The 14,299-nt window shown below is 39.4% G+C and overlaps 2 protein-coding genes across 2 annotated transcripts; one reads left to right on the forward strand and one right to left on the reverse strand.

The window, feature by feature from the left end:
* Positions 1–4,107: 4,107 nt before the first annotated feature.
* tspan36 (tetraspanin 36) lies at positions 4,108–9,992 on the reverse strand. The gene is made up of 7 exons (XM_005916131.3): positions 9,786–9,992; positions 6,820–7,011; positions 6,511–6,585; positions 6,256–6,354; positions 5,682–5,831; positions 5,316–5,399; positions 4,108–4,931 (listed from the first exon to the last, which is right to left on the reverse strand). The coding sequence occupies exons 1-7, from the start codon at positions 9,837–9,839 to the stop codon at positions 4,857–4,859; spliced, it is 729 nt and encodes a 242-aa protein (XP_005916193.1). The 5' UTR covers positions 9,840–9,992; the 3' UTR covers positions 4,108–4,856.
* Positions 9,993–13,010: 3,018 nt separating this feature from the next.
* On the forward strand, positions 13,011–13,867 carry LOC102312874 (protamine-like protein). Its single transcript, XM_005916132.2, has one exon. It carries the CDS (start codon positions 13,100–13,102, stop codon positions 13,661–13,663), a length of 564 nt encoding a protein of 187 aa, XP_005916194.1. The 5' UTR covers positions 13,011–13,099; the 3' UTR covers positions 13,664–13,867.
* The last annotated feature ends 432 nt before the right edge of the window (positions 13,868–14,299 follow it).

A 14,299-nucleotide genomic window follows, 5' to 3' on the forward strand; every position in this document is an offset into this window, starting at 1 on the left:
CCACATAGGTGGTGGAGGTGACTCAGTATAACCTTCTTGCTGTGAGGCAACAGTACCACTGCACCACCCCTTTGTTTAAAAGCCTGTTTCTAGTCCATTGAATCCTTGTAAATGTAAAACAGAGATGGACACCTTTTGCTATGTTATGCAACTGGTGACCAGACATTTCAAAAACACATCTGTCTGCAGATTTTGTTTTTCCTGTGAATATTTTCTGCAACAAACTTAAATGACAAAAATTAAAAAATACTGATATAGAAAAGATGGACAAAAATAACCCTTTGTTTGGGGATATATTTTTAAAATTCATTCTGCATTTCTGTTCTGCGGCAAATCAGATTCTTTGTTGAGCAACATAAGCTGGGTGTAAAGGAAATGAGGTAAATAAATAAATAAATAAATGAAAGGAGGAGACGATGGAATAATGAGAAAAAGGGCAAAGGAATATAAAAAAAAGGAGCTAGAAGATACGGATATCTCCTTCAACAATGCATGCTGTGAAGATACACAATTATAGGTAATATGGACAGAGCTGTGACCTGCTGCTCCTCATGTGGTCTATTTCAGCCTCTGTTCTCTGTCCTGTGTGTCTGGGCCTCTTCTCTTGCTTCCCTCTCTAATTAACAGTGATGGCGTAGAACAAATGGAGACATCACAGCGTCTGTTGTGGATGAATATGTAGAGAAGCACACATAAACAGTAGTGGGCATACTTGCTGTCAGTAGCACCTGCTCTTGGTCCTGACAATGCATATTTAATATTTGGTCTCAAAGGATGGTGAAAGGTTGGAAAATCAAATAAACCTTGACACTACTACAACTCTACTACAATTTGTTTGTATAACTTTTTAATAAAAAGGCGACAAATCCCACCTTTTTTCCCCTGTTGTACCTATAAGAAAGCAAACATCCCCCTAATCCACCATGTGATACACTTCAAGGCATGTTCTTTGTTAAACCTTTGATGGTAAAGCTGACAAAGGCAGCAGTTATGAAACAAATCCAGAAAAGACACTTAGTAGCTGAATAGCTGCACACATCATGAAGGAATTCTTCAGGTAAGTGTCCTCAAATCTTTTCAAAGAGGCAGAAAAACAGTCCTTCTGAACTTTTTGTCCATCTTCCTGCAGGAAGTGAGCAGCAGCACTGTATGTGCGCCCTCCTCAGGTTAGCTCCTGTCAAAATAAATAAATAAATAAAAGCAAAGATCCCTCTCTAAGTAGGAAAGGAAATAAATAAATTAGAGGGCAGGCAGAAATCTTCTTGTGATGACATTTGGCATGTGCGCTTGGGTTGTGAGGAATTTCTTCCTGTGAGTTGATGGCCCAAATTGGAAAGCGTGTGAGAGAGCGAGAAAGGGGCCACATCTGGAGGTGTCCACGTAAGACAACAGAAAATGCCACGGTAATAAATTATCCACACAAGTGACTCACAACCTCATGAATTCATCGCTCTCTGGTTGGTTCTTTTTATCTTCAAAGTGAACACGATACTGTCATAAAACAACAAACAAACCTAGTGTTTTCCTCCAGTATGCAAACGGGATTCCTAAAAAAAAAAAAAGGTGTTTGGTCTGTGTAAAATATAAATATAATATTTCATTTTTAACAGAACACAGAAAACATGTCAGATGTTTAAGCTGAAAAAAACCGATTCTTGCTGCTCAACAGTTTTTTGTCACATTTGGTCCCTCTCTTCCTTAGCCCACAGAATGCAACGTCCATGTTTTCCAAAATGATTTTCAAATTTTGATTTGTCTGTCCGCATAACATTTTTCCATCTGCGTTTCTGGATTATGTTCATATTTGGCTTCTTCCTTGCACGATAGAGCTTTAACTTGCATTTGAGAATGGCACGATGAACCGTGTTTATAGCAGTGATTTCTGGAAGTGTTCCTGAGCCCCTACATCGATTTCCATGACAGAATCGTACTTGTTTTAAATGCAGCGCTGCCCGAGGGCCCCAATCCAATCCAATATTGATTTTTGTCCCTTGTGCACAGAAATTTCTCCATATTCTCTGAATCCTTTGATGTTATTATTTACTGTAGATGAGATATTCAAAGTCTTTGCATTTTAACACTGAGGAATATTGTTGCAAAATTTGTAGATTTGTCACCAATCTGTAGTTTTTTTTACAGATTGGTGAACATCTGCCCAACTCTACTTCTGAGAAACTCTGCATCTCTGAGATGCTCTTTTTATACCCAATCACGTTACTGACCTGTTCCCAATTAACCTAATTTGTTGGAAAATATTCCTCCAGTTGTTTCTTTTTAGTACCCCCTAAAAAGCCTTTCGCAGCCTTCTGCTGCAATAAAATTCAAAATGAGCTAATAATTTGCATGAAATAGAAAGAGTGTGTTTTCTCTGTTCTATAATAAAACATGCGTTCATCAGATTTCCAAATCATTGGGTTCTGTTTTTATTTACATTTTACACAGCCTCCTAAACTTTTTGGAAACTGGATTTGTATAAACAAGAGTATAACACTGTTTTCACACAGGAGCTTTATTCTAATATGCATTTTATGTACTGATTAGACACAACTTCTAAATAGACTTGCTTAATATAGTTAAGCAAGTGCTTAATTCAAATTAACACCTTTTTAGTTCATGATTTTAATTAACTGACCTACTTTTTATAGACAGCTGCTGTGTTGAGAACGATTGGTATTATTCGCAGTATTCAGCAAGAGTGAGTGAGAAAGAGCACTATCTTCGTTGCTGCACCAGCTGATATGATAAGGGTTAACACTCGTGAGAGAAGTTCAGAAAAACAAGAAGACAGAACAGAAAACAGATGGGTGCTCCAGGTGTCAGATAGAGATGCAAATACACTTTTAAATGTCAACAAAAAGAAAAAGAATGAGAGTAAACAAAAATGTATGACAAGAAAGAAGAAGGTGAGGCTAGGGAAATGGCACAAACACACAAGAAGAAACTGCCATGAAAGCGAAAGAGAGAGAGGAGAAAAAAGCAGTTTGAGGAACAGGCAAGTCTCGGAGCTGACAAGGTTATCTAGGAGTGTGCGTGCCAAGTTCTCTCTGAAAAGGAACAGCCTGTCTAAATGTCAACACAGCCTGGGGCAGTGGGGATGTGCACGGCATAAGATATGCAGCCAGGAGATATGAGAGGGACCCAGAATGACACGCAGCAGCAGGGTCAGTTACATCAGTCGATGTCATTAATACAGCAGCAACCACGGAAAGATCCCAGGCAGACGAAGAGCAACTAAACTTGATCAGAGATGTGAGATTTGAGTGTAAATGTAACGGTTTTAAAAAAATAAAAAAATAAAATAAAAAAAAATTCAGATGTCTCTTTAGGCTCTAAACCATCACATCTTACCTTTCAAGTAATTACTGACAAATTATGAACTATCTTCCACAGAAGTCAATGGTTTGAGGTCCCCGTCACAGCTACTGCTGATGGTTTAAACTTTAAACTCAGATAAAAGGTTCTCTAGCACCATATACAGGATTTTATATGTTATTGCAACTAAATACACAGCATCCAACATGACTATGCATTATCAAATGTCACAGCTGCAAACTGAAAAATTGAAGGAACAAATAGGGAAACAAATGAGGATTGAAGTGTGAACAGCTTGAATGTGTCATTAATTTCAAAAAACGTAGTACAGGGATCATTTGAGATTAAATGGTTGAAAATAGTTTTATCTACAGCTTCATCAGTGACTGCTATATCAGTTTCCTCTTGCACATTGATTGAATAATGATCTCCTGGACAGGAGTCTGTATTATTTATCTCTTCGAACACTAACTTTGCTTATGCAATATAAATACTCCTATCTTCTGTATGTGCCACACTGAGGGGCCTCTTTATCAGCAGAGTCAGGAGGTAACAGATAAATGCTTTGGGTCACGTTTAATAGGATGCTCTGAACACCATGCAGCAGTGAATAGTAAAGCTAGAAGGCACTAAAGTGGCCACAGGAGTAGACAACTGCTCCCTCTGCCCTCAGTTCAGAACAACAGCAACAGAAACAAGAAATGCGATGCTTGCCATTTCTATAAAAATCATTGTCAACTTATTTGCAACATTCAAAGGAAAAAAAGAAAGTGACACAACCACACCACACGCTTGTGAGATATTCACCTTTTTTAATTTAGAAATATAATAAACACAGTAAAAGTCAAAGTGGAACTACAACTCAATTTACCAGAGTTAACTGACCATAAAGTGTTGCATGTATTCATTCGTGCAGGTGGTTATAAACTCTGCTGTCCTAGATAAGGCATATAACTGCTGTCTTTTTGTTTACGATCACATACAGCTTAAAACAAGGACAGAGCTCATTCATTAAAGTACAGTGGAAATGCAAAGCGTAATTTCCTCTTAATGAGTATCTACAAGATGCAGCAGGGCAGGAAGGGCCCAGCAGGATTTACAAGCACATGAGTAAATGTTAGTATTCGTTCTCTTTTTTTCCCCTTTGATGAAATGGCAGCTATGACGATGGCCTGCGCTGGAAGCACAATCGAGCTGCGAACAACATTTATGATTATTTAAACTATTTTGAAAACGATACCAAAGAAATGAAGGAGAGAAAAAAAAAAAAATCCAAACCATAGCTGGAAAACAAAAACAAAAACTACGAATAAAGAGCTGCGTTCACATTAACCAAAAAGATTCACCAAGATTTCTTTCGTGCAGGAATGTTCCGGTATGACCCCATTAAGGCCCAGACAATGATCGTCATGTAATTACTTAAATAGAACTAGAAGAGCACAACGAACAGATGCTTCTGTGCAATGTAGAGCAAGCACTCAGAAATCCCAGTGGAGCTAAATGAGGAGGAGGAGGAGGTACAGTGGGAGGTTGCGGGAACTGTTTCAAGCGTAGAGGGGTTCGTAACCATTCCTTCGGCTTTTACAGGTTATCGCACACACGCTCACCATCCCAAAAAACTGGAAAAGGAAAAAATAAAAATCAGAGACCCAATTAAAATACGTTTTCTGTTTAGGTTACATGAACCGACTAATAAGGGGGATGAAATTTTTTATCTTACAAACCTATCACAAAGTTTGGCTTCCTGAGTGAAAAAACCCTTGAAATATATATTTATATATAAAATTGAATTATGTAACACCCTACAATAATACAGACATGCTTGCAGGAAATTTGTTTTTTTTTTACAATTTCTTTAACAATTCATTTTTTTTCTTCACATAGAAGACAAAATGATCACACAAGTGCTAAGTTAACAAATCCATGCACTTCAGAGTTTGAAAGACGCAGGTCAATGACATATCCTCATTTACCTGCCAAACCACATTTAAGCTTGGTCTTACCTTGATGATGGCAAAAGCAACAACGACCAGCATGGCGTAGGTCAGAACGTCCTGTATGAACTTCTCCAGCTTGGGCTCACAACCCTAAAAACACATACACAATCGTTGTGAGTATACATACAGTACATGCACATCAAAGGTATTTACTTGACTTTAGCTCCTTTTTTGTTGCCTTTACTGCTGGGAGTTTTTGCAGACTTAAAAACTATCATAATAACATTTTTTTTAATCATTAAAAAAAATAAAAAATAAAAAATCAGACTGAATGACAGAAGTATCCAAACTGCAGGTGAACACGCAGTCAGAGTAAACATCGTACAGTCCAGTTTCTGAAAGAGAAACACGTGTGACTCAAGTGTGATTCACCTCAGTGTTAAACTGCTGCCATTCTTCCAGTTTGCCATTGCACTGTGGCGATGAGGAGTTTTTACAGCACGACAAAGGCAGCGTTTTGTTTGTAGAAAAATAGGTGGTGTTGGTCCAGTCGGTGTAATTCTTGACACCGCAGCACTTTAACTGCAAAAAGTCAAAGAGAAAAGGGTCATGTGCAAACGGAAACTATGATAAAGGTACAGGTAAAGATAAAGGTCCTACAAGAAGTTGAGCTAAGGGAAATATGGTACTGCGGCTGTGTTGCAGTGTTTCAAGTTTTGTACACACTGGATCGGTTTCTTCTTCTAATCCAGTTATCAGTTTCCCACAGTTACGTTTGACAGACACAGGAGAAGTAAAAGTGGTGCATGTAGGTCATGAAGCTGTAAAGTGCAACAACTTCCTATGAACTTCATTTTTATTGTTGTCTTCTGAAGACAAAATTGGAGGGCGAAGAGGAAGTGAAACCATGTAAGAGAGAGAATGCACACAACAGCAAAAGAGACAATGGAGAATGAAAATAGAATCAAGAAAACAAATCTATTATCAAAGTGGAAAATACACTAACCAAAGTCTGCATGCTGTCCACTGCTTCGGTGTCAGAGTTCTTCTCCCCATTATACTTGGAAAGAGAGTCTCTTATGGGGCTCTCAAGCTGTCCATTGATCTGTTGAGAAACAAATCCCCCCCAAATGTAAGCAGTCATGTAAGTTAACCGTGAGCTACGACAAGTATATTTTCCCTACTGTTACTTAAAATAAACAACTAAACACAGATTAATATTCTAGGATTATTTAGAACACCTGAAGCGTCCGTGACTCACCTTGCTGCGGTAGATGAAGCTAAACACCAAAGCAGTCACTTCAGCTGCAAAGATCAACATGATGATCAGAAAGAACTAAAATGAATGGAAAAAAGAAATGAGATGTAAATTTGGATCCTAAAACAGAGCGAAAGATCAACAGAAACAAACATAAATGTAACAGAAAGGATGGTAAGTAACTTCATAGCTGAGGTGATAAGGGTTTGCTCTTGGGCTTCTACCTTCAGATGAGCATATAAGCATTAAGGAATTGGGAATATGATTAAGGCACAAATCTCCTCTTGTCCTAATTCCCTCACACACACTTACAAAGCTGAGGCCACATTTGGACTCGCGGAGGGTTGAGCAGCATCCCACGATCCCAACAAAGAACATCACCGCACTGATTCCGATGATAATGGCTGCTGGGATTAGAGTTGACTTATTTTGAATCAGACTGTCAAAGCTGCCGAAGGACTTGATCACGTAGTGACCGACATAGGCCAGTCCTGCTCCTGCAGCCTGAAGGAAATGGGGACAGAACAAAAAAAGATTCCACTATAAATAAACACAGGTTACAATAGAGGCTAAATCATCTGCACCTTCACAAGTCATTCTGACGATTTCATGAAGAAACTGACGTTCTAGACATGAAGTTGCTAGAAACCAGACTGCAACCGGTTTTTAAAAGCTTACACTGTTAAAATTCGAGTCAGTCACATGCTCCTTGCTTTGTCAACACAACATTAAAACCAGACACACTGCATCATACTTCCTCCTCTACAACACTTCTGTTTCTGACATGTTACACTGGCCAAACCTATAACTGTTAAAATCAATTATTTGTTTTAGTTCTATTTTTTGTATTGATTTTAAAACTTTGTGTTAAAACTGAGCACAAAGATGTTTGTTCTTATTTTTCTGTCCTACTGGCTCTCATGTGATTAACATACTCTGTGAGAGTCACTGATAGTCTGCCCCATTGAACTTTGATGCATGTCTGGCGTTAAGTCACACTGCCATCACGACCTTTCTGCTAGTCATGCTTTAGTAGTGAGATCACCAGTCATATGACCGCAGGTATGAGGGCCAAGTTTGTTTTTAGGCATGAACTCCCTATGCACAAAGGGGGAAAAAAAAAGAATCACACTGATTCTTCACACTGAAATGAAATAAAAAAATAAATAAATAAATAAAAAAAATCTACTGTAGCAATGAAAAAAAAAGATATTTAAAAAAGGCTTCATTAACTAATAAGCTAACATTTTTGTATCTAGTCTATGAAAGATTCTTTCTTCATACGTTGGTGATGTCAGTCAGAACACAGGAACAGAGGTGTTAACCAGCAACGTTTTCATTTCTGTAGCAGACGGAAAGTCTCACACACAAAGTTTCCCTGAGGCAAGTCATTCATGCAATTTTCAGTTTTACTTCCCCTCATAGTTAAGCAACTTATACATTGGTTGCTTGTGCCTAGCGCATCCTAACAATTCACTTTGTGGCTCAGCCCCATGACTCACTTTTCTTGATCACTTCACGGTCACGGGAACCCTGTGGGTTTGTTACGCTGTGCCCCCCCCCACCGCCCATCCAGTGCTCACCCCCTAATCCCTCCAGAATCTCAGATCCTGGGGCTCAGAAGCAGCACAAAGAGGCTTACACAACGTAAAACGCAACCTCTCTGGAATGTAACTAGCTCTGAGGCCATGAGGGGTTCTCTGAAGGTCCAGCTTCAATCTGATTCCAGGAAAAGACAAGACTTACTGTAAATTTTGTGAACCAGGAACCATTTAACTTATCGTTTCCTTAAATCAGATACATGAACTTTATTGCTGTGAAGCAGCAGAAATCCTGTTTTATAAAAGCAAACTATGAACATGTTCACTAAATCTAACCATGAAATATCAGCAACTGTTTAAAACACGTGTGAGGATCTGTGTAATGTTTATCACTGTGGGTCATAGTTCAGTTCAATCTTTTGAATGATTTTCTTTAAACAATCCCCCAGAATGAAACTGGCTGTTTATCATTTAAAAAATGTTCACTTTCCCACAGAAAGCTGAAACTCCTTAATTTATCAAATTGCTGGGTATATCATGAAGGTCAATAGTTAATTCAACCGGATACGTGATTTCTTCATCAACTCATGTCTAATCAGGGCTCTTGCTCTGATAAATCAGCAACCAAAAAAAACCCAAAAAAAATGTCAAACTTGCACATTCAGCCTGAAGCTCAAACACAGGAATGCTGTTTGTTGGCTAAACAATCTCAGCAGGTTTGACTAACTCCACATCTGAGCTGTGCAACAAAGGAGAAAAAAAAAAGCAAAAAAGCAAAAAAAAAAAAAAAAAAAAAAAAAAAAGCAGAGGTGTTTTAAAATATGGAGTCATTTGTTGTCTGTAATGCTCACATGCTGGGAGGGAGTGAACATTACTGAAATAAAGTGAAGGTCAGAGAAATGCAATAACACCTTCATTTGATTCAAAGAGGCTTGGTAATCCAACCCAAGGCTGCTGGATGTAAGATGGTAAGTGTGGCATAGAAAGAGAAAGTATACAGGCTGGAACAGAAGATAGGAAAACTAGGAAGTGGAGAGGAGAGGAAAAAAGGATTTGAATACTCAAATTAAAGCACGTCCATGTTGTCTCTGGTAAATAATCACACACACAGCTGTTTCTGTCTTACAGTTATCCAATTAGACACACACATTAACCACGGAAGGGACAGGCTGGGAAATTTACCCACTCCTTTCAAAAGCCTTCGTAAGGTCACTGAAGAGGACACAGGCGGAGAAGCTTGGGTTTATTAAGTCAACATTAACGAGCAGCACACAACTGAAAGTACTCCGACACAAAGACAGACATGACTGCACGAGGGAGTGAATGGCCGGAAAAATAAGAGCAGAGTCAGGCAGGTCAGTGAGCTCATGAAAATTTCCCAGGCCTTTTTATTTCAGAGCTACATACGTTAGAAGTCTATTAAAGGGTAGGTGGGGTGAAATGAGGAAGTGCTCTGTAATGCTGCGACTGTGCTAGAATAAAAAAGGAGGGCGGGGGGCTGACTACTGGGATCTTTATCAAACCATAATACTGATTTGTTTCCACCCCAAACAGCACAACTCACACAGGAGGAGTAAAGAGAAAACAAATAGCAGCAGTTTTTTTGTTTTGTTTTGAGAAACACAAATAGAAAAGCCCCCACATATTTATTTTTTCCCTTTCCGCATCACAGACCGTCGTCAGTAGGAAATAAAATCTCTGCAGGTGGACGAACGACAGAATTACACAGCGACTCACCCAAAATATCAAGCTGATAAACAGGAGGAAGATCTTGGCGACTCCGCAGTCCATGGCGTCTCAGTGGATGGTGGAGGAGAGAAAGAAAAAGACCGAATGTCCAGCTTTTTATGTCGCTTTTTATGTACGCCGAGTTTCTCCAGCTGCCCGCCCGCTTTGGTCACAAGTTTCCGTTGTGTTCTGACTGTACCGACTGATCACCTGGTCACATGATGATGGGAGGAGAGCAAAGCTACACAGCAGATCCTGCAGCTCCCCCTCCCACTCCAACCCGTGCATCACGTCATACATCAGTCTCACACGAGGAAGCCCGAGACTCTATCAAGCTGCTTGATATCACACGCGTTTTATTTTGGTTAAAGGATTTTAACATAATTTTGCGTAGAAAGGATTCTACTTTTAAATGCCTTTGGCATTTAAAAATGTATTTTTATTCATTTCCCCCTTTAATTCAACATGCAGTTCAGTTAAGTTCCATTATAAAGCCAAAGATCTTATAAATTTGTAGAAAATAAAATTACCTATTTGCAGTTTGTGACAGCCAGTAGAAAAATAAAAATAAAAACAAATACACAAAGGATGGAACTTCCAATGCTCGAGGCAAAGAAGAGTGCACATAAGCAGCATGCTTTTCATATCACTGCATGAGGAAGGTGTGTTTAAGCATACATTTTTTTGAAGGTTATGTCTCAAATTTGCATATTGGTTTTAATCCCACCGATGTGCTCCAGTAATGTAATTTAATGTTGGCATCAATTATACAGTCATTGGTTGTGAAATACAGCACAAGATTCATTGTCCTTCATTGTCTAAGTATGTGAGATAATAGGGGGGGGTCACATTTCTTTTTTTTATTGTTATTAATAACAGAAAAAATATGTATTTTAGTCGTGTGAAGCATGCTTAAGTAGTGACTCTTTTTGCAGTAACTCTGAGGACAATAGGCAGCTATTCTTTCGGATTGAGTCAAAAGGTTATGTGGATGGGAGTTATAGAAAGAGAAAACCACAACACAGACAATTTGCAGCCACAAAAACAATTGTTTTATTCAGAGTAGTTCAGCAGAAGGCTTCGTTTGACCTTTATGCGCTCAGTTCTGTATCACTGCAAGAGATTAAAGCAACTGACACATTTAGATTAAAGCAATTGACACTCATTTAAATGAATGCGGGAGCGGCAGAAATATTCAGTTGCTCTTCCGACTGTGACGTGGGTTATAACTCTTAAACCACGGCTGCACGCTATTCAGAGGAACACGTAGAAGCCTCGGAGTAGGTCTCTTTGCCTATAGAAGTAAAGGTTTTGTATTGATAATGAGGCCAAGATGACCAACAACTGCAAAATCAGTCAAAGCTTTGTTGTTAAAGAGGATGAAAGTCCAGCATCTGCCAGGGAGTTTCTCCCACTCTGGGTCCAAATTCCAAGAGTTTATTGCAGCCTTATCAGACGTGCTGCAGTATACCTGCATCATCCTGCTCTGCATACAAGCCCACGATTAAAAGCTTCCACACGCGAGAAATGGAAACAAAAACTACACATCTGAGGCTTTCAGTGGGCACTTCAAGCTGGTCTCCCGTGACAACACTCTCACCACCTACAGGTCTCCATCAGAACTGCACTCCAGCCAAACAAAACTCCAGTGTTTGTGAGGAGGCGCTATCAGCGCACTACAGAAGGCACGGAAACGTTTGCCAATCTTTTCCCTCGCGCGCACGCACACACAAGTACATATCTTATCTCACATTAATAATAAGAAAACAAACAAAAGTAGCGCGAGAAACCACGAAGAAGAGAGAAACACATCCCTCTTTCACTGGAGACGTTTTTGATGGATTGCACTAAGACTGTAATATTAAAACATTCCCAGAAGTATGTCTGATAATTGCATTCATTTTAAAACTGATATAAAAATAATATAAAATTAATATAAAACAAAGACTCCAATGTTGGACTACACGATTTAGTTTTTTCTGGTTTATTTTCCCGCTGTTTGGCTCCACCTGTGGCAGATTTTATTGCGTGTTTTTGTAAACAAATATCACAACCCCCCTGTCCCCCACGGGTTTGTAACAATCCTGTAAAACCCAATAAAACCGATGGTTTATCATTAAAAGGTCAAACAGCTAAGCCGTGTAAAGCGCGTCAGGGTGCCTGAAGTTTGTTTTGGTTTCACAGATGCGCAAGTAAAGGATGGTTTTTGTACATTCATGTGTGCTGTGCTGTTTTACCAAAACCAACACAGGCTGAGGAAAACTGACCCGAGGACATTTAAGTGCAGTGTAATGAAACATGATTCATGTTTTTGCATTTATATGCGCAGAACTGTTATAATCTCATAAGTGAAGTTATTTTTGCACAATTTTTACGCAGCAGTTCCTCATAAAAGTTAATTGATGCCTAAATAAGAAATGATCTAAATTCAAATTAATTTAAATTTATATTTAAGTACAAGCACCCCACTGGAGTCATTCCACAAAGTGTCTCGTTAAAAAGAAAGCCCGGGAAATTAATCAGAAATTCGTTTCTTGGGCTGCCCCTCCTCACAGGCTGATAACTGCTCTGGCTTTGGTCCATCTCCACACAGGGAATACACAATGTATAGCCTTAATTTCACTTTCATGTTACATATATTCATATCAAACAAAATTTTCTGTTAATTATACTTTAACACATCATCCCCAACTCAAAGACCGCCCTTGCTTTGAGTTGTACAGTTGAATATTTATCGTTAGAAGTCTCTCTGTGGTTACCTCGAAATAGAATCGAGGGAGGTGTGTTTCTTGAGTCTTTTTTAGGTGAAAATATTTCACAATAACGGTGGAAATAAAACTAAATTTTGGGCTCGGTGTACTAGACACGTCGCTATGTTAGAGCTTATTTAATTGTAAAACTTTTTTCTTACTTATTTGGGAAATATAACATAGTCAAAATGTTAAAAGCACGATTCCCACATTGCATTCTTCGTTTGTCAGCTTCTAATCGCTCAACAGGTGCTAATATATTTGAACGCATGCTGAATAAAAACACACAGACAGACAGTTCACATTTCCCTGATTGCTGTGAAGTGACTTTTATATAGTTGTATGACAATTAACGTTGGAATTTTAAAGAATTATCCAGTTGAAGAAAACACAAATTTGATCAAGTGTCGGAGGAGGAGAAGAGGCGCACTGTGGCAGTGGGCCTGACTCTACACGGTTCTCATTGGGGTTTTATAAAGCCTCAACCAGCCAAGAGGGCAAGCAGAGATATCACTCTCTACTGATTCTGTCTGTGGCCCTCACTGACTTCATCTCGGTATCACAGCTGTTACAATGTCTTCTGCTGCGATTGCTTTGACTTCGCCAGCTCCGGCCAAATCTCCTAAAAAGAGAGCAAAGTCACCGAGGAAGAAAACTGGCCTGACTGTGTCAGACTTGATACTGAAGGCTCTGTCCACATCCACACAGCGTGGCGGTGTGTCTCTGGTAGCCCTGAAGAAGGCTCTGAAGGCCGGTGGATATGATGTGGTGAAAAACAATGCCAGGATTCTCATCGCCGTGAAGCGCTTGGTGACCAAAAAGTCTCTGGTCCAGACCAAGGGCAGCGGGGCTTCGGGCTCTTTCAAGCTCAACAAAAAGCCCCCCACACCTAGGAAGAGGAAGGTGGTGAGAAAGAAGAAGCCAAAGGCGAAAAAGGTCAAGCGGGCCAGCGTCAAGAAAACAGCAGCAGCAGCAGGAGCCACTCCTGCAGCCAAGAAGTCCCCCAAGAAAAGGAGAAAGTCAAAGAGCCCGAAGAAAGCCAAGAGACCCGCTGCGGCCAAGAAGCCCAAGAAGCCAAAGAGCCCAAAGAAGACCAAACGCAGAGTCTCCAAGACCAGGTCTGTTGCCAAGAAGTGAATGCTCTTCCACTGAACACTAAATGCCGGTCTTTGTGGACTCTATGCGGACTGAGCTGCATTCAAGTCAAGCTTTAAGTAGTTTTTTTTTTCTAAAGTAGAAAAAATGAACTCGCAGTTTGTACAAGCCTTTCTTTCCTGCTTCCTGTCATGATGTTCTAATGAACTGAATAGCACTTGCTTGAAATAAAATTATTTTCATTTACAGAGCGTACAGTGTGCTTTTATCTGAAAAAGAAATTCTCCAGCCTGATAAAATTTAATTGAAAAAACAAACAATATCGGGAAAAGAAAAAAATCGATGTTTTCTGAACGGCGGTTAACTTTTTTTGGTGCGTGACGCCTTAACAGCTGATTTGCCTGACTCACGGCTAAGTTTGGGAGGAGTGCGTATTACGCGCAATTACGCACAATTACGCACAGGGAGCTAGTTTCCCAGAGTTATATAGTTTTCAACTCTATGTAATCCGTTTCTTGGGAAGTGGTAGATTATCTTTTTTAGTCCCACAGTGTCAAACGATTTTATGGAAGATAGTAAGTAGTAAAACAAACAAACAAACAAACAAACAAACAAACAAACAAACAAACAAACAAACAAACAAACAAACAAACAAACAAACAAACAAACAAACAAACA

Source organism: Haplochromis burtoni, unplaced genomic scaffold (genome assembly GCF_018398535.1).
Source record: "Haplochromis burtoni strain Fernald_Lab_line unplaced genomic scaffold, NCSU_Asbu1 Contig_18, whole genome shotgun sequence".
NCBI classification, from domain to species: Eukaryota; Metazoa; Chordata; class Actinopteri; order Cichliformes; family Cichlidae; genus Haplochromis; species Haplochromis burtoni.